A 21285-nucleotide genomic window follows, 5' to 3' on the forward strand; every position below is an offset into this window, starting at 1 on the left:
CTGATGACGTAACAGAGAGCGAGCCGCGAGCCTAGTGACGAGAAAAGACGGGGCCTTGTCGCGTTCCTTGGCTGGAGCTGCCGCTGTGTGCGCATGCGCTGTGTCAGCCGGCTCGCTGATTCCGGGCCGGAGAGCCTGGGTTCCCGCCAGGACCCATCCGGCTCTGTGGGAATGGAGCGTCTCGGAGGGCTCCGCCCCGGCCTCCGTAGCCAGCCCCTCGGGGACTCCCCATCCAGCCCCCGGGGGCAGGGGGGCCCATGGCTGTGTATTGGGGGCTGCCGGGGCCGCATGTGGCTCATCGGGGCGGTGCTCGCTGTCACCCGCCCTCGGCTCCCTGGATCCTGCTCGGGCTCAAAAAATACCTGCGCTTGACTTAAAACGGGAGGGCTTGGGGCTGCTCTGGCCGGGCGTTTGGGGGAGGGTTCACCTCCTCCAGCTTTCCTCTGTGCCTAGACGGGCCTCTTGTTTCTTTGAATAAAAACAGAGGTTCCCTACAATCACATGACTCCAAGAGCTGAGGCTTTAAGACCCCTCCCCCCAATGTTGCAAGACTCATGATAAAATCTAAAGCATTGACACCACCGTGGGTGACAGGAGCAGCCTTTTTTCAGGCTGGCAAGGGGGCTAGCCTGTGGGTGGGATGACCTCTCTGCACCTTGGCACAGATCCTCTTTGTATCTGCAGGGAGAGCAATGGGACTGTTCCAAGTGATGCTCAGTCTTTCACTGGATGGGGAGAGCATGGCTGAAGAGCAGCTTTGAACAGTCACGTCCAGAGATCTGCTTCACCCTCTGGACCTTGTAGCGAATAAAGAAAAAGCAGTTCTATCCCACATTTTACACGCAGTAGGCAAAGCTGGGTGAAATTTTGAAACCAATAGTTTATTTGCTGAAAAATGCAGTTTTGGATCAAATGAAACTATAGATGTAGAATTTGGGGAATAGTTTCAACTAAAAAAAAAGTCAAAACTTGTCATTTCAATATATTTGAAATAAAATGTTTTGATTTTTTAAACATTTCCTTTATGAAATGACTAGATTTATTTTAAAAAGGTAAAATACCCGCAACCACCCAAAATTATTTTGCATCAGAACATGTTGTTTGACCCGACCTAATTTTTATTTTTTTCTCATTGCAGCAAGAACCACCTCCCCTAGTTCTATGTTGGGTTGGTCCAAAATGAACTTTTGGGGGGATTTTCCAATTTGACAACTGAACTACAAAAGCAATAGTTCGCTCAGCTTTATATAAGACCTAGCACATTCTGGGGTGATACCTTCAATGTTTGACTTCCCTTTGGACATCCAGTCAGAAGGGGTGTATTGAGTAAAGTAGCTGATGTGTTTTAGTGTTTCAAAGGCTCTACCGACTCCAGAGTTTGTGAAATAAAACTGACTCATTTTCTCTGAACAATTGTCTTTAATCAAAAAACCCAGAAACCGCATCTTTAATATACTGTATTTATAGGAACACAATGAAATAAGATGTACATTTTGAAGCTTCTGTAGATAACATACTATAGCATAGTAATAATTAATGTGACAGCAGTTAATCACTTTACAATGTTACACAAGTGATTGGACTTTCAAATAAAATATTTACAAACTTACCTTTACAAAACAACATTGTGTGTATACAAAACGAAATTTGTAATAAAACAGAACATACACGTAAGGCAGACCAGCAGGGCACTGAAATTAAGGCTGTGGAATTAGTTTGCACCTTGAAAATGCTGAGCTCCTAGCAATTTTTTTTTGCTCCTCTTTCAGTTGATTGTTGCAAAGATTGAAAAGCATCAGTATATTCTAACTCTCACTGTGAATGTCCTTCTTTAAAAACAAAACAACAACAACAAAACAGTCTGTGCATTTGCCTTCCTTATGGTCTCAGTGGAAGGCATATCTGGTTTTATTGCCCTCACCGGCAGAGTAGTTTTGAACAGTTTGGTAGAAAGAGAAGTAAAAGCACCAGCCTCTAAAGTTGGACATGGATGTGAAATATGGCTTAAGTGACTAGAGAAGATGTCTGTTTTACTAGCTTCATATTAAAAGCTCACAATTACAGCAAATATTTAGAATCCTGACATTATGGTAACATTTATCAATATACAGATTCCAGAATAGGAATTAAACACTTGATGGCAGTATGCAATCAGCCTTGTAAAATAGGATTTTACTCTGTTCCCCTCAGAAAAGCTCCATCTTCTGATGGAACACAAAAGAATGAACTGGATAATAAATCTGAGTCCTGTGTGAGAGAAGAATCTGCCTCTATAGGGAATAGACTGGAAACAGAACCAACCATGTGATTGTCAGTCAGACCTGTGTGTATGCACTAGTCACTAAACTGGTCTCTGAAGATTGTATTATATCTTAGATAATTTGCTTTTTAGCTGCTAATTTAAAAGGCATTAAAGTACAGTTATAGTCCCAAAGCATCCATACAAATAGCATTCTGGGGTTCCATATTTAGCGTCTTTTGATGGTTTGCATATGAAAGGCCAAATTATGCCCTCAATTACACCTGTGAAACCCTCTGATGCCACAGGAAACTAAGGGCAAAATTTGGCCCCAAATTTACTTACTTGAAAAATAAAGCTTGTTTCAACTGCCAGCACTTTCCCAGACCTAAAGAAGAGCTCTGCATAAGCTTAACTCTTTCACCAACAGAGGTTGGTCCAATAAAAGATCTCTCACCCACTTGTCTCTTAGCACTTCAAATAACATTCCTGCCAAAAGGATCCGTTACTCAAGAAAAAGAAAAGAGAAGGAACAAGACATGGAGGTGACAGAGTGTGGGGATGGGATGTGGACAGCTTTGATTATTTTACATAAGAACGGCCATACTGGATCAGACCAATTGCCTATCTAGCCCAGTATCTTGTCTTCCGACAGTGTCCAGTGTTGGATGTTTCAGCAGCAGTGAAAATAACAGGACAATTTATCAAATGATCCATCCCCTTGTCATCCACTCCCAGCTTCTAACAGTCAAGAGGTTTAGGGACACCCAGAGCATGTGTCCCTTGATGGACCTAACCTCTATGAATGTATTTATACTTTTGGCCTTCACAACATCCCCTGGCCACCAGTTCCACATGTTGACTGCATTGTGTGAAGAAATTCTTTTTTGTTCATTTTGAACCTGCTGTCTATTAATTTCATTGGATGGCCCCTGGTTCATGCATTATGTGAAGGGATAAATAACACTTCCTTATTTACTTTCTCCACACCAGTCACGATTTTATAGACCTCTATCATATGTCCTCCTCTTTTCCAAGTTGAGGAGTCTTTTTAATCTCCCCTCAGATAGAAACTGTTCCCTATCCTTAATAATTTTTGTTGCCCTTCTCTATACTTTTTCCAATTCTAATATATCTTTTTTGAGATGGGGCAGCCAGAACTGTACACAGTATTCAAGGTGTGGGTGTACCAAGGATTTATATAGGGGCAACATGATATTTTCCGTCTTATTGTCTATCCCTTTCCTAATGGTTCCTAACATTGTTAGCTCTTTTTGCTTGCTGCTGCACAGTGACCAGATGTTTTTGGAGAACTATCCAGCATGATTCCAAGATCTTTTTCTGAGAGGTAACAGCTAATTTAGATGCCATCATTTTGTACGTATAGTTGGGATGATGTTTTCCAATATGCTTTACTTTTCACTTAGCAATATTGAATTTCATCTGCCATTTTGTTGCCCAGTCACCACTTTTGTGAGATCCCTTTGTAACTCTTCACAGTCTGCTTTGGACTTAACTATCTGAGTAATTTTGTATCTTCTACAAACTTTGCCACCTCACTGTTTACCCCATTTCCAGATCATTTATGAATTTGTTGAACAGCACTGGTCCTAGTACAGATCCTTGGGTGAACCAGAAACTTACCTCTCTTCACTGTGAAAACTGACCATTTTTCCTACCCTTTGTTCCCTATCTTTTAACTGGTTCCTGATCCATGAGAGGACTTTCCCTCTTATCCCATGACTGCTCACTTAGCATAAGAGCCTTTGGTGAAGAACTATGAGAAAGGCTTTCTGGAAGTCCAAGTACACTATACCCATTGGATCACCCCTGTCCACATGTTTGTCGAGCCATCAAATTCTAATAGATTGATGAGGTATGATTTCCCTTTACAAAAGCAGTTTTGACACTTCCCCAACATATTGTGTTCATCTATGTGTGATAATTTTACAATTACTATAGTTTCAATCACTTTACTTGGTACTGAAATTAGGCTTAATTGCCTACAATTGCCAGGATCACCCGTGGATCCTTTTATAGAAATTGGCATCATATTAGCTATCCATCAGGCATCTGGTACAGAGGTTGATTTAAGTGATAGGTTACATACCAAAGTTAATATTCTACACTTTCATATTTGAGTTCCTTCAGAATTCTTGGGTGAATACTAACTGATCCTGGAGACTTATTACTGTTGAATTCATCAATTTGCTCTTAAAACTCCTCTACTGACACCTCAGTTTGGAGCAGTTCAACAGATTTGCCACCTAAAAAAATGGCTCAGATGTGGGAATCTCCCTCACATCCTCTGCAGTGAAGACCGATTTAAAGAATTCATTTAGCTTCTCCACAATGACCTTGTCTTTCTTGAGTGCTCCTTTGGTACCTTAATTGTTCAGAGGCCCCACTGTGTGTCTGGCAACTTCCTGATTCTGGTGTATTTAAAAACAGTTTTGCAATTAATTTTTGTGTCTTTTGTTATTACAGTTTTACACTTGACTTGCCAGAGTGTACGAGCCTCTCTGTTTTCCTCAGGTTTTGACTTCCAGTTCTTACAGAATGTGTTTTTCTCTAGCTGCCTCTATTACTCTGTTTAGCCATGGTGGCTAGCCTATTTTTTTTTTTTTTTGGTCATCTGTATTTTACGTTTGGGACATATATATAGTTGTGCCTCTATGATGGTGTTTTTAAAAAGTTTCCATGCAACTTGCAGGCATTTCACTCATGACTGTTCCTTTTAAATATTCATTTAATTAGCCTCCTCATTTTTGTGTAGATCCCCTTTATGAAGTTAGATGCTACTGTGGTGGGTTTCTTCAGTTTCCCACCCCCCCAAGGATGTTAAATTTAATCAGATTATGGTCGCTATTACCAAGCAGTCCAGCTCTATTCACCTCTTGGCCCAGATCCTGTGCACCATTTAGGACTAAATCAGGAATTCCCCCTTCCTTGTGGGTTCCAGGACTAGCTGCTCTAGGAAGCAGTTATTAATGGAATATAGAAGTGTTGTCTCTGCATTCCATCCTGAGATGACATGTTCCCAGTCAATATGGGGATAGCTGAAATCCCCCATTATTATTCAGTTTACTGTTTTTGTAGCCCTTGTAGAGTGACTGCATCACGTGGCAATGGAGAAAATTCTTCTCTGCCCACCAACCAACTCCTGTGGATATTCCCAGGACACAGCCCAGTCACTAGGACTGTGTGCTGGATTTTGCTACTGCCCCTAAGTGATTTCTCAAGATCGACTAGATAGCACAGGTTATTGAATCAAGCCCTTTGCCTCAAGAAATTCCAACACCATGAATGAAGGGTTTACTATTACCAGGCTTGGTAACATCAGTGGTATTACCTACTCCAGACACCTAGATAGCTCTCAGAACTGACAGAATTTACCCACGTGCCTGGAAAAAATATACTTCATTGCTGATTATCAGATCCATCCCCACACAGGGCTGACCTTACACTTTGTAGGGTCCCCGAGCTATTGGAGCAGGAGGGGGGAAAACCACTAGGCGGTGAGTTGCCTCTTCTGCGGCTAAAAAGGGGAAGATTTGGCCAGCCAATAAATTGCCTAGGATATAAAAATAGTCTCATGGATGCTTTGGTGATGGAGGCCTTAAAGTGCACGGAGAGAGATTTATGAATCTGGAAGTGTAATAAGCAACCAATTTTAAACACTGAAACCCATTTTGAAGCTGTAAGCACAAAGATGAACCCACTACTCTTACGGCACTTTGACCAGCTTTAGATGGACTTTGAGTCGAGCAATTTCAGAGCTAGAAATGGAACAGGATCCTTTTTACACACACACACACACACACACACACACACACACACACACACACACACACACACACACACACACACGTAAATTGAACAACCTGATAGAAAAAAATCATCATCATCTAATTTACAGATACTGCAAAAATCAGACATAGCCTTTTCTCAGTGCACAGGTTTTGGAAAAGATTTCTGTACAATGTTTATAAAATGTTTTTAAAAAACCATCAGCGTCTCATTGTGCTTAGTCAAAACAGCTTTCTGCCACAGTGAATCACTGCCTTAACCATAGCTCTAAAAGTTACTGCATGTTGGTTTGATGTAGCAGAAAGCTCTGGAATCCCACTGGTATTCTCATCTTAAGAGGTATGCGGGAGCAATACCATGTAACGAGAGAGTGTCTGAAATCACATTGTATTTAAATCAGGTAACCACAAAAGCTGATATTACAATGAATAGGGCCTGATCCTGCATGCCCTCTGCAGGCTGAGTCCCCATTGATGTCAATGGGAGTCGTGTATTAAGGGCTTGCAAAGTCCTGCCTGTAACTGGCACGTGGCTAGCAATGGTTTCAGCAAAATCTGAATCCAACACAGTTTTGCAGTAAATGCCGACTGCCTAGGGTCAACCTAGTTTTACTCCACCAAACACTACTCTCTTCCAAATCAGTCTGCCAAGACCGCGAGGCTGTCTAATAAGGCTGCCTTTCAACAAACTAAGGCAATGTATTTTGGTTCCCATTTTTAACACCATCTTTATAATATGAACCTCACTATAACCAGAAGATTGCTTGCTTTCCAAGAGCAGCCTTGTCAAGAGAGTGTGCACGCCCACTTAACAGCACCTACATTAACTTTGGTTCTGAGTAACTGGACAAATACTGCAACCACTAGCATGAGTTACATCCCTCAGTTTGGGATACCACATGAAATGTATGTAATACTTAATACAGAATTATATACAGACAGATTCCACCTTGTATCTGTTCATACTGTATGCCTTGCCTCAGGCCCAGCTGTGTATATCACAGGACTACGTTGCATCACGTTCCCGGGTTCATCCTGCTCATTATGAAGCTCTTGACGTTGGGAACTGGATGCACATCATACTGGTGTCTGCGACGCTCAATGAAGCAAGCCAGACGGGAGGTATCCAGTGGGATTTTGGAATAGCTGCCATTGTGAGGCTGCAGCCAAGGATGCTGTAAACAAGTGGCTGCTGTTGGCCTCCTCCTGAAGTCATCCTGGAGGATAACATTGATGAAGTCTCTGGCTGCATGACTCACATCACAGAAACACTCATGAGGGAAGCTGAAATCCACTCTGCACACGTTTATACACGTCTCCTCTTTGCTTTCATCCAGGAATGGAGAGACGCCACTTAACATGACATAGGTGAGGACTCCAATGCTCCAGATATCTGTGCCCAGTGAGACAGGGGCACCTTGGATAACTTCAGGAGCTGCAAACTCAGGGTTTCCAAGCAGCTGATGAACATGGTAATGACCCGTGATCTGAACTGCATCTTCCAAGTCTATAAGCTTGACACGAGGCACTGGGATCCTTAAGTCAATAAGCAGATTTTCTGGCTGTTGAAATGTTAAAACAGACTAAATTGTAGGATTGTTTTGTAAATGAAATGTGTCGCTTTCATTTTAAGAGAAGTTGACACCAGTAGGTTTCAACCAGGAGTCCAGGGATCCCCCTGGTCCATGAGCAGGTTTCAAGGGGTCCACCAAACAGGGCCAGTGTTAGATTTGCTAGGGTCTAGGGCAGAAAGCCAGAGTTCCACTGCCTGAGGCCAAAGCCTGGGGCTCTGAGCCCTACCACCTGGGGCTGAAGCAGAAGCCTGAGCACCTTAGCTTCATGGTGCCCCCAGTGGCATGGGTCTCTGGGCAATTGCCCTGCTTGCTACCCCTTACTGCCGGCCCTGGCTTTTATACGCAGAAAACCAGTTATTGTAGCACAGGTGGGCCCTGGAGTTTTTATAGCATGTTTGGGGGAGGGGGATCAGAAAGAAAAAGGTTGAGAAGCCCTGTGTACTAGCTCATCAAAACTTATACTGAATCAGAGATGCGAAATACCAGTCAGGACACTGAATGCCTGGGAACAAATTCAGCTCCCCATTTACACAGCTGTAAAGGCAGATCAACGCCTTTAGTGTCAATTAAGTTATTCTGGTTTTACACCAGTGTAATGGAACAGGACTTGACTCTTGGTTTCTATGAGATGAGATAAGCTTATTTTTCCCAAATTAAATCTTCCTAGAGCAATTATATATGGATATAATTACTTGTCTTCCAAACTAGAGTGCAGGTATTTTTGGTCCTAACCTCTTCTGGTTTCCTCCTGCTCGTAGCTATTTCAGCATTTCTTATGTCTCTCTCTCTACACTTGCTGCAAACCTGCAGGACTTTGGGCTGTGTTCCTCCTTTTGCACTTTCCCTAGGAGTTCTCATTTCAACCATGGATTCAGCTCTCATCTAGCTTGAGATAACTTTCAAATTTATTTCTTCATCATCTACTCATAGCTCTCTGCTGGTCTCTCCTTTATCTCCTCATCCTCCGGCAGTTCTTACTGCTACCTCAAGCTCAACGTGTCTAAAATTAAACTAAATCACAGAGCTCTTCTCTCTCCATTCTCAAAACATTGTTGATAATACCAGCATCCCTTCCCTCACTCAGTTTTATAAGTGCATGACTCAGCCTTCTGACTACTGTGATTTCTGCCTTTCTTGCTTCTCACTTACCAGCACAGTTTTGTTCCCTTGAGTGCATCTCTGAAGGACTCAAGTGATGGAGACATCCACCACTTGCTTTAGGAAACTAGCCCATGGTCTAATAAAGTTGGTAATTTAGGATTCAGTGTAATTGAAGTAATTTGCAGGAACACCTACATACTTCCTGAAAGTTCCTGTAGGTCCAGCAAAGAATATACAAATCCATATTGAAAAAGCATTTTTGGTAGCGTAGCCAATTGGGACTTAACATATAAAAAGCTTATTTTGGAAAAAAGATTTAGTCACGGGCAATGGAAGAACCAAATACCGCCTGAAATAACACATTTCTGGGGTGAAGATTCCAGGAGACTCCTCCATGGAGCAGAGTCTATTAGTAGGGATTAAGTCACTAAGTAGAAAGGGAATTCATATACAAGGGCAGGTTGGTGCCTTAGTGTCTATTTTTGATTGCCATTTAAGTCTGGTGTCAATCCCCAATGAAATTCTAGTCACTAGTTAGTTACAATCAATCAGTCAAAAGAATTGGAATGCCAATAAGTAGAACATTACAACAATGAACTCAGGACTTTATCTGTCAGACTCTGGCAGCATAGCTGCCTCCTGCCATGTGTGTTAAAAAAACAAGGTCTGATTCATGTTAATAACACTATAGACATTTGAGCCTCCCTAATTCTCCAAAATGCAGTTGGGAAAATCCTTCTTCCCTCTGACCAAGTCACTCCCCTCCTTGAATCTCTCCGCTGGGCTCCTCTCCCATCTCACTGAAGTTTAAGTTCCTTGCCTTGACCTTCAAGGCTTTGCACTGCTATGCTCTTGTCTGCCCCCTGCTCTTTTCTTTTTGTAGTCCCTACTTTGCTCCTCCCGCCCAACTTCTCCCTTTGCATCCTTCTCCTACTTCTGTCTTCTTTGCAAGAGCAACTTTTCTCATGTGCCAGGCATCCACTCTAATCGAATCCTGCCTTAAAACATGGCTCTTCCACAAAGCCCAGCAGTATAAACTCAAACAGGGAAGGAAGAAAGAAATCCCGCACCAGGGTAATCAGCCTTTCTACTGGCCGCCTGGTGCTTCATAGATCTGAACTGTAGTGCTTGTCTGCTTAGATTGTAAACTCATTAGGGCACAGACTGTGTCTCCTAAGCATTCTGGGGTCAGTGCTTGTCCAGTGAATAACTTCATCCTCTTTTCTTCCTACCTTTATATCTAAATGAGCCACTCTGCAATTGTGAAGATACTGTAAGGCTTCCATTGTGTCTCTTATGTAGAAAGCTACTTTTTCCTCCATCAGTTCATCATGATTCATAAGATAATCCAAGAGCTGGCCGTCATCCATACTAGAAACAAATCAAAAACTCAGCTTGAAAAAAAATTCATCACACGAAACCTCCAGGAATGGCTAAAATTTGAAAATTTAACTGCAATGACCTAAAAATGGAGGAAGCTCAAATGTAAGGCTCAGCATGTAGCTAATGATATCTAAAGACACTGGCAGGCCATGAAAGCAGTAACATGATTATTCCTCAACCATTAACTTATCAACAGTCTGAAAATCTAAAGCAGCCTCAAGATACCATAATTTGCTCAAGGACTAATTCAACATATGGTGGCAATTTCTCTGAAAACACATTTATTTACTAGGATTGGTCTATTTATCTGTAGAGCTGATGGATAAAAGTGTAAAAAAATAAAATAAAAAAAAGACTGAAGTTTTCAAATGAAAATATTTTCCTTTTGAAAATGTCCACTCTGAAAAATGTCCACTCAGGTCTATTTATCTGTGTATATATACATATACAAATAGCCCACATGTACTTCATGGGACAGTCTTTACCTAGGTAGCATTTTGCATTAATAATAATATCAAACTTTTTAAATAATTAGATTTCAAAGCAGGCCAATATCATTATCCCCATTTTACAGCTGGGAAAACTGAGGCACAGGGAGGCCAGTGACTTGCCTAAGCTCACCCAGCAGGATAGTGACAGAGCCAGGACTAGAACTCAGGTCTCTGGAGTCTTAAACCAGTGCTCTGTCTACTAAGACATTTTGTTTCTAAAAGCCACCATTTCTTTATAGAGCATAAGTGCTTGCTGCACTGTATTTGTCACTAAAAAAAAAAAAAAAAGGCATTTGGGTGAGATTTGACTGATATATATTTGAACACAATTATCAAAAAACGGACAGAGGGGGCCAAATTAATCTCTGATGTAATCCCACTGCCTTCAGTGGAGTAACATCAAACATGAACTTGTCCCAATGATTCTGAGTTTCTTTTAATCCATAGATGAGACAGTAGAAATCCAGCATGTAACGGGTGTGCTACATGGCACTATGATCTAAAAAAGGGCAGCAGGTGAAATCCTAGGCTCACTGAAGTCAATGGGAGAGCCTCACTTAAATCCAGATCCTGTGAGGTACTTACAGCTCTAAAACTAAGATATAAGACGTGGGCGACTCATAGGTATCGTGGATAGTTATGTACTGAGGATGCTGCAAGTGCTGTAACAAAGCTGCTTCATGTGCCGCCTGCTCTTTCTTTTTCATTTTTTTACTAATGAATTTCACAGCGACGTCCTTCCTGGTGGCTTTGTGAATACATTTCTTTACTGTGGAGAATCGACCCCTGGAAGACATGATAATGAAGACGATCCATGAATAAATCATGTCTGTTTTTTTCAGTGCAATAAGAGTGATTTTCAAAGTGTTATTTGAGTCAGCGCATTAATATTTTATAAGGAATCAGATGTGTCTAGTTATTCATAACATTTCCCTACAAAGAACCCATGTTTCCTATCCTGGGAGCTTAGATTTTTTGGGATGAGCAAAAAGAATTGATAAATGGTGTCATTTCTCTTTGTGCAGTCATTGTGCTGTCGTCTAATGCTCTCCCATGGGTTCAATTTGCAGCTACTGCTTTTTCTTTTAAATAAGCACAAAAAATATTTTCTTAATAAAAACAACCACTCAGAAAACCAAAAGAACCTCCCCCACATTAATTAACAATATTTAATAATTTCACCTAGTCATTTCAGATATGAGACCAAGTGATTCTGAGGGACAAGCTGTAGTGAATCACTTATACAGAGCAGGCCAGACTTGTCTAAAGCCATACATAATTGTTCCACAGTGGAGGAACAAAGTGAAATACTCATCTTGTAACTAGTAAAGCACCGTAGTTAAAGAATCCGTATACTGAAGACGGACAGGTACTAGATGAATTGCACATTGTCCTACAGAGCCATGATAGAACCCAAACTCATTAGTCCCAGAAACACTTGTCTCCACCACTTGACCTAAAGCAGATCTCTTAGACTGCACTAGAAGTAGAACCCTTATCTTTATATATTGGCCAGCCCCACGGGGGTGGCTTCACATAAAGTACTCTACATTGCCCATTTGGGCTCCAGTTCAACAAATCATCTCTATTCAGCAAAGCACTTGTATGCATGATTAAACTTAAATCATGCACTTAAATACTTTGCTGGATAGTGATGGCAGGGTGACCAGATGTCCTGATTTTATAGGGATAGTCCTCATTTTTGGGTCTTTTTTTTAATATAGGTTCCTATTACCCCCCATCCCCATCCCGATTTTTCACACGTGCTGTCTGGTCACCCTAAGTGATGGACTAAAACACACGCTTAAGCACTTTGCTGAACTAGGGCGCAGAGAGTTAAGTATATCAAGATTGGCTGGATTATCATGACATCAAAAGCCCAAGTCAAACTAGAGAAATGAGAGCAGATGCTAGCAAAAACTTCCAGTGACGGATATAGATTTCCACACCTAATAGGTTAGAAGTTCACATTCAGACATTCCTTTCTGAATTACACTCCTCAGACTATATTCTAAACTTGATCTTGAAAGTGACATTTTTGTACTGATTTTATGTGCACAACAGCATGAAAGAAATGGCATTTTAAAAAAGGTGAGAAGGAAACGTTGCATTTACTTGGTAGCTATAAAAAGAACCCTAAACATTCTCCTGGTGGGATGGCTTCACATGATTGTTTTTGTGTTTTATTACAATGCTAATATTACCTCCCAATCTCATGCAATTCCATATAAGCAAAGTCAAAGTTTTCTTTCCATGAAACAGTGGCACCATCAGCAGCAGCATCTTTGGGGAAAAACATATTCAAGAAAGATCCAGGTTAAGAAAAGTTTCCTAGGTAACGTAAAACATGTTCTAATTATCATATACCATTAAAAAATTTAAGTGTCTTAAAGGAGAAATTAACAATTAAGAGTCAGCTTCCACATCTCTTCCCTAGGCAAAACTGCCAGGGGGAGATTCTGCACTGTGCCTCTAAAAGGTGCAGCCCAGGAGAAGAGGAAGTTAAGGTGACTTGAAGTTATCTTTGTGCCTTCCCAGTTCTGGGCTGCTTCAGTGCTGCAGAAATCTCTACTGTAACAAAGACAGCCTGTGGGGCCTAAGTTATAGTTGCCTCTCTGGGCACATCTACACTGCAGTTGGGAGTGAGCCACCCAGCCCAGGTAGACAGAGTCACATTAACAGGGTGGCAGGGCTCCCTCCCCACTCTGAACACTGGGGTATAGATATGGGGACCTGCATGAAAGACCCCCTAAGCTTATATTCCACCAGCTTAGGTTAAAAACTTCCCCAAGGCACAAATCTTTCCTTGTTCTTGGATGGGTACTGCCACCACCACCAAGTGAGTTAGACAAAGATTGAGGAAAAGGACCACTTGGAGTTCCTGTTTCCCTAAAACATCCCCCCAAGTCCCTTCACCCCCCTTCCTGGGGAGGCTTGAGAATAATATACTAACCAAATAGCTTAACAAGGTGAGCACAGACCAGACCCTTGGGTTTTTAGGACACTAAAAACCAATCAGATTCTTAAAAAAAAACAGAATTTTATTATAAAGAAAAAAGTAAAAGAAGCACCTCTGTAAAATCAGGATGGAAAGTAATTTTACAAGGTAATAAGATTCAAAACACAGAGGATTCCCCTCTAGGCAAAACTTTAAAGTTATAAAAAAACAGGAATAAACCTCCCTCTTAGCATAGGGACAATTCACAAGCTAAAACAAAAGATAATCTAACGCATTTCCTTCCTATTACTTACAATTTGTAATCTTAGATGTTCAGTTCAGGTATGGCTTTGGGAGATGTATTTTCCCTGCCCTGATTCCTCGCTAACCCAGAGAGAACACAGACACAAAACAAAAACCTTCCCCCCCAGATTTGAAAGTATCTTCTCCCCTTATTGGTCATTTTGGTCAGGTGCCAACCAGGTTATATTTGAGTTTCTTAATCCTTTACAGGTAAAGGAGGGATTTTATGCTACCCTTAGCTGTATGTTCACCGGGTTTGAGCTAGTGCACTAAAAATAGCAGTGCAGATGTTGCAGGTTGGGCTGAAGTGCAGGCTCTCAAGGCCTGAAGAACGTAAGAGCTGCCATATTAGGTCAGACCAATGGTCCATGTAGCCCAGTATCTTGTCTTCCAACAGTGGCCAGTGCCAGGTGCCCCAGAGGGAATGGTACAGAACAGGTAATCATCAAGTGATCCATCCCCTGTCGCCCATTCCCAGCTTCTGGCAAACAGAAGCTAGGGGCACCAGTCCTGCCCATCCAGGATAATAGCCATTGATGGACCTATCCTCCATGAACTTACCTAGTTCTTTTTTGAACCCTGTTATAGTCTTGGCCTTCACAACATCCTCTGGCAAAGAGTTCCACAGGCTGACTCTGCATTGCATGAAGAAATACTTCTTTTGATTTGGTTTAAACCTGCTCCCTATTAATTTCATTTGGTGACCCTTAGTTCTTGTGTTATGAAAAAGAGTAAATAGCACTTCCTCCGTTATTTACTTTCCCCACACCAGTCATGATTTTTAGACCACTATCATATTCTTCCTCTCTTTTCCAAGCTGAAGAGTCCCAGTCTTATTAATCTCTCCTCATACGGAAGCCATTCTATACCCCTAATCATTTTTGTTACCCTTTTCTGTACCTTTTCCAATTCCAGTATATCTTCTTTGAGATGGGGCGACTATATCTGCACGCAGTATTCCAGATGTGGGCATACCATGGATTGATATAGAGGCAATATGATATTTTCTGTCTTATCTATCCCTTTCCTAATGATTCCCAACATTCCGTTTGCTTTTTTGACTGCCGCTGCACATCGAGTGGATGTTTTCAGGGTTGAGAGCCTGAGCTCCAACCTGAGTTGCAAAGCCCACTCTGCTATTCCTCGTGTGCTAACTCTAGCCACATTAGCGCACGTCTGTCTACCCAGGCTAGGAGATTTGCTCCCAGATGCAGTGTAGACATATTCTTAGAACAGCAGTGAAACTGCCCAGAATCTCAGTGCTGTAGCCCTGTGCCTGACATACCTTCCCATCTCCATCCCTGCTCCCTATGCTGCGGCTTGTGAGGAGGTCCCTAAAGGACAGACTTGAAGCTGTTTTCCACAGTGCCTGCACCAAAAATCTCCCCACTGCCAGATCCTAGGCTTCTGAGCCCCTTTTTGCCACTCTGGCCCTTTTCCAGAGTGGGGTGAGGATCTGATTGCCAGGGAGTGCAGGGTCAGCCTCAAATCCTGCCTGTATTGACAGGCTCCTGGGGTAGAGTAGGAGTCAAATAATACAGTGTCCATTTAAGTGCAAGGAAAAGCAGAGACTTCTAATGCCATTGTAAGGTAAGGTCTATTATTTCCTACAATATAAAACAAATTATTATTTATATTCAGTTAGTGCCTAGCTCCACCAACCAAGCCCAGAGCTCCATGGTGCAAAACGTAGTAAGAGTCAGACCTCGCTCCAAAGAGTTTATCGTTTAAATAGGCCAGTCAGAGTGTGGGAGATGGAAAGTATTATCCCTATTTTACAGATGGGCACTGAGGCACTGAGGATCAAGTGACTTGTGGTCAAGGTCCTGTGTGACCTTGGACAAATCCATCCTCCCTCTCCATTTAAACGGGTTTTATGACTTGATGAAATACATTCATATGTTTTAAACCAAGAGCACCTAAATTTCCTTATCTGTAAAATGAGGTTAGTAATCCCGCCTTATCCACATCTCAGGAGTGGGGTGGCGGGGGATTAATATTTGTAAACTGATTTGAAAGCCTCAGATGAAATGCCTTACAGAAGTGTAAAGGATTATTGGCTGGGTCTGCAAAGCCCTTCATTCAACTTGATTATATTTCTCAAAACGAGCTACTTTCCAGACAGAGCCGGTGGCATGCAGGGCTGGGGCAGGTAAGAGAGGAATGGGGCATACATCCCCTGGCATGGGGGGATATGGAGGAATCCTGTCATGGCGGGGTGGAGGAATGGCGAGTTTTCTGGGATCCATCAGATACTCAGTTATCAAATGCCTTTTCCTTTTAGAGAGAAAGGAGTTGTATTGATGCTAAGACTTAGTGAGGCTAGTAACATTTAGGACTGCTCTGAGGAAGTATCTAGCTTTCTCTGATATTCATCACCTGAATCTCAGCTCTAGAATGGAAATTTAATGTTGACCAATCAAACAACAATTCTCCTTATAAGCACTACCTTCTCCTTCTCATCCATCAGCTGGCCTTTTCCTTTTCACAAAGTACTCACCATATTCAGGGAGGCTCACAAATTCTGAGGGCTCACTAGGTAAACTAATTCCCCAAGGATTGCTAGCGCTGACTCTGAACTGATATCGACAGCCTGGAGTGAGATCTTCAATGACGAGATAGGTATCCAAAGTGGAGGCTACTGACTGCTGCCAGACCTGGGCTCCTGAATTTTACGGAGAGAAAAAGCCAGCTGACAAAATACAGTTTGATTTAGCTCAAAAGTAGAAAACCAGTTCTTAAAGAATACCAGTTCTTAGCCATCACTGTTTACAGGTTATATAGCAGAATGATAAGGCCAATTCATAAAGAAATCAATGTGTGAATGAAGCATACTCAGTCAGAGAATTCATTCATATTCTCTCACTCACTCACTCTCACACCTGTTTATATTGGAGCAGGTAATACCCATTTTTTTTTAAAAGGTAGAAATGAAAAGCCTCTATTATTATGTAATTAATTTTGACCATTGATCTGAAAATACACAGGATTGTTTGCAATGACACATTCTTGACTGATTTGCTCAAGACAAGTTTTGATGGGCCTAACGCTCTACTCCAATACACTGGTTTTGAGCTGCTTTAATTCCATTGTTTAGGGTGATCCAAGGGGTTCTAACTTGCACTAGGCATGTGGTCTCCCCCTGGAGTTATACTGGTGTAATGGAGAGGAGAATCAGGCCTCCCTCATGATGGGGCTTCCACCACATCTATTCCATTGTTTAATAGATGACAGTTTCCTGATAGGTTTCAGAGTGGTAGCTGTGTTAGTCTGTATCAGCAAAAACATCAAGGAGTGGCACCTTAGAGGCTAACAAATTTATTACACTGGTATATGTGTGGTATATGTCATGTGCCAGCAATACCCCTCTGCCATGTACATTGGCCAAACCAGAGAGTCTTTACGCAAAAGAATAAGTGGACACAAATCAAACATCAAGAATTATAACATTCAAAAACCAGTAGGAGAACACTTCAATCTCCCTGGACACTCAATAAAAGACTTAAAACTGGCAATTCTTCAACAAGAAAACTTCAAAAACAGACTCCAGTGAGAAACTGCAGAACTGGAATTAATTTGCAACTGGACACCATCAAATTAGGCCTGAATAAAGCCTGGGAGTAGATGGGTCACTACAAAAACTAATTTCCCCTGCTGATACTCACACCTTCTTGTCAACTGCTTGAAATGGGCCACCTTGATTACATTGGCCTCGTTAGCATTACAGAAGTGATTTTTCCTCCCTTGGTATTCACCCCTTCTTGTCAACTGTTGAGAATAGCCCACTTCCTCCTTAACTGAATTGGCTTGTTAGCACTGACCTCCCGCTTGGTAGGGCAACACCCATCTTTTCATGTGCTGCGTATTTATACCTGCTACTATATTTTCCATGCATCTGATGAAATGGGTTTTAGCCCATGAAAGCTTATGCCCAAATAAATTTGTTAGTCTCTAAGGTGCCAGAAGTACTCCTTGTTGAGTTTCCTGATAACGCATCCTAAACTTTTCTTTTAATAATTTCATCCCATTATTCTTTGCTAATATCTCCTCGGACCACCCTGGGACAATTTTTCTCCCTCCAAACACATCTTCTCTCTAGTTATTGTTTAACCAAGCTACAGCTATGTAATACTTTTACTCTTTCCTTTAAGTCAATCCCTGCAACCCCTGTCATTTTTGTTATTCTCTGAACTCCCTTCAGTTTGCCAACATCTTTCTGGCAGTGAGGCCCTGAGAAAAGCACACAGCATTTGAGGTTGTCTCACACCAGGCTTACACTGATGTGCACCGGCCTGTGCACAAGGTTTCAGTGAGTGTGAAATCAGGTAAAGAAATGTGATGTTGACTTGATGATTTTTGATCTTTGATGACAGTGAAGTGCGGTGGGAGAAATCCTATGATGCATTATTTACACCGACAAGAGGGAGCTGGGCTTTAGATAGGATTCTTGAAGGACCTAGATGAAGAACAAATTGACAGAATTCTCAAAACATGTCTGCGGCATACATAATGAGATCTGCTAAACATGGAGCATTCCAGGAATAAAATTCATGGACAACACGACCGAAATACATCCCATGAAAAAAATATCCAGACATATCTGGAAATGACAGTGGAATAATGGAGTGAAATACCAATGGAATCAGCAGAAAAGGAGTTAAATTTAATTAATAACCCCCAAAATCTCATTATTAAAGAGGGGCCTCTGGTTACCACAAATAACTTTGGGCCCCATTCAGTCTCTCCTCACCTGTGCTGATGCAGATTGGTTCAGTCACTTGCAACTGGGTATTCTATGAATGCCTGGAAACCAAGGGGAACCATTCCCGTAACCCTTCCTGTGAAGAGTCATGGACCTTGGTGTCGTTTGAAAAACAATGGAAACCAGCACAAAGGATTCTGGGATGCACTGGAGGAAGACCCATTTTCAATGTGCCAAATGTGGGGAAAAAGAATGAAGAAAACTGGACCAGTGGTAGTAATCGCATCTGGGAAGGAGGCGCAGGCAGCCTCCATATCACAAATCTTCAACCTCTAGGCCTGGAGAACAGCCTGGAAAACTATGTTTTGATCTGGGGGCATGTGAGCTGTATGACATCCATTAACGGTAAGTTGCAGTAGTATTGGGCATTCACGTGGAAAGAGAAGAGCAAGATGCATAAGCATGGAGTATTTATATTCAAATTAGAGTCAAGAGGCTGACTCTTTGTGTATAAGGCTGACTATTTAACCTTAAGTTCTTACCATAAAGTATTTGCTTTGCATAAAGTACATGAACATGACTATCTGTGAGGTTCGCTTACATTGCAGAGACATGCAGGGAAAAGTCAGTGATCCTTGTGAAGCTGAGTAGCGGTGGAGGAATACTCAAAGAACTACTGCTTTTTAAAATGTTTTGGTTACGGTTGTTAATGCAAGAATTAATGCAACAATTAATGTTGTTTATGTTCTTTGTCAGATGTGCCAGTGAAATCAATGCAATGAGGGTTAAGATAGCTAGTAGATCATTCACTAAGTGACGGGATTTAGACAAATTCAAATTGCTTCTTACATTTTTGTTGTAGAGTGATGAAGAGGGAAAAAAAAAAAAAAGAGGCCACATGCCTAAGGCAAGGCATTCCGTCCAGCGAACATTGTGCCTTTGTGAGCAGAAGGTAAATAGGAATGTGAATCATTTTGTATGACCTTGGCATAATGCATTGCTAGGCCCGTGGGGATGGCAGTGCATTTAATTATTTATTTTTGCGGGAGGCAGGGAGCGTTGGAGTTGAGAAAGGTGGGGGAATTCAGTGCTGGATGGAAGGAAGACAGGAAGTGAGACGTTACTGGAATGCAGGAAACAGCAAAATTATTTGGATCAAAAACCACAAGCAGTTTAATGTATCCACAGTAAGATGCCATCAGAAGAGGATGTCGATACAGTGACCATAGAAGAAAAGACTTTGACTCAAGACTGGATGCCTTTGCTGTAGCAAAACCCAGAATTACTGGGCTTAATGCAGGAGTAGCTGGGTGAAATGTAACGGCCTATGACAGGTGTGGCCAAACCGTGGTTCATGAGCCGCATGTGGCTCTTTAAGGGATCAACTGCGGCTTGCAGAGCTTGGGGCTCCATCCCGTAGGGGGGAGGGGAAGAGCCGGTGCTGGCAGCTCCAGCCCCGTGGGAGGCATCGAAGGTCGTGGCTTCTCCTTGCAGTGGGGAGAACCGGCACTCGTGGCTTCAGCCCCGTAGCAGGGAGCCATGGCTCAGGGCTTCAGCCTCGTTGGGGGATGAGTTGAAGCTTGGGGCTTCAGGCCCATGGGGGTGAGCTGGTGTCCTTGGCTTCAACTCTGCAAGGGGGTGGCAATGTTGGGCTTCAGCCCTGCAGGAGGGGCACCACTGTTGGGGTCTTCAGCCCCAGACGAGGCAGCAAACCGGTGCTTAGGGTTTCAGCCCTGCAGGCAGAGGGGCACTGCTGCAGGGGCTTCAGATCCGTGGGAGGGGCACCGCTGCTGGGAGCTACAGCAACACATGCTCATTATAACAGGAAATTGTCACCGTAGCACTGTGCAGATCTCATGTGCTGTGATCTGCTTGCATGCTGCACACTACAGGCTGTGTTTACTGTTCATAAATCTAAAACTATTCAGTTGCGACTTAAGTGTTAACCCTACATTAATTTCATGGATGACAATGACTTCTTCAAACTGTGTTTCTGCAGATGTAGTGTGAATAAAGAAATATTGGACTTAGTGGTGCTGAAAGAAATAGACCGCTGTGTTGACATAAAGAACGCACTTGACAAACGGCAATGCACTGCTAGATAAACCTGTCAGTGTTGCAATGGACGGAGCACCTGCACTGGTGGGAGGGGAAAAGTAGGCTTTAATCGGACTTTTCAAAAATGATCCCAAGTTTCCGGCGTTTCTCCTTGTTCATTGCATCATCCATCATGAACATCTCACAGGCAGATACTTCAAGCATGAAAATGTTAAGAAAAAACAGTCCTGGAAACTGTCCAATTTCATCCACTTGAATGGGAAGACTCAGACAGCTCAAAGTGAAGCTTGCACCCTTCCTTTCACAAATATTATGAAACGTACAGCACGCAGCTATAAACATAGGCATATTATCATTGACCAGGTCCATATAGGCAGTGCCAGTGGGCCTTTAAATGGCCAAAAGTACACTGAACAGTCATTCTGCACTTGCTCAGCCTGTTGTTGAACCACTCTTTGCTGCTGTCAAGTTGCCCTGTGTATGGCTTCATAAACCATGGCATTAAGCGGTAGGTGGTGTCTCCCAGGATCACAATAGACATTTTGACTTCCCCTACAGTGATCTTTTGGTCTGTGATGAAAGTCCCTTCTTGCAGCTTCCTGAACAGGCCAGTGTTCCGAAAGCAGCATGTGTCATGCACCTTTCTGGACCAGCCTGCATGAATGTCTGTGAAACATCCACAATGAT

At 42.3% G+C, this 21285-nt stretch overlaps 1 protein-coding gene across 6 annotated transcripts in view; it reads right to left on the reverse strand.

Annotated features, from left to right (window-relative positions):
* Positions 1-2972: 2972 nt before the first annotated feature.
* The window catches only part of KALRN (kalirin RhoGEF kinase), an 805383-nt gene continuing 787070 nt past the window's right edge, over positions 2973-21285 (reverse strand). For all 6 annotated transcript variants that reach the window (XM_050916883.1, XM_050916882.1, XM_050916885.1 and 3 more), the window contains 6 exons: positions 16339-16503; positions 12802-12880; positions 11183-11383; positions 9956-10094; positions 6094-7610; positions 2973-6037 (listed from right to left, as the gene is read on the reverse strand). In XM_050916883.1, the coding sequence (XP_050772840.1) occupies positions 7065-7610; positions 9956-10094; positions 11183-11383; positions 12802-12880; positions 16339-16503 (1130 nt within the window). In that variant the 3' untranslated portion in view covers positions 2973-6037; positions 6094-7064. The remainder of the gene's footprint in view (positions 6038-6093; positions 7611-9955; positions 10095-11182; positions 11384-12801; positions 12881-16338; positions 16504-21285) is intronic.

This window comes from Gopherus flavomarginatus, chromosome 10 (assembly GCF_025201925.1).
Source record: "Gopherus flavomarginatus isolate rGopFla2 chromosome 10, rGopFla2.mat.asm, whole genome shotgun sequence".
Classification (NCBI taxonomy): Eukaryota; Metazoa; Chordata; order Testudines; family Testudinidae; genus Gopherus; species Gopherus flavomarginatus.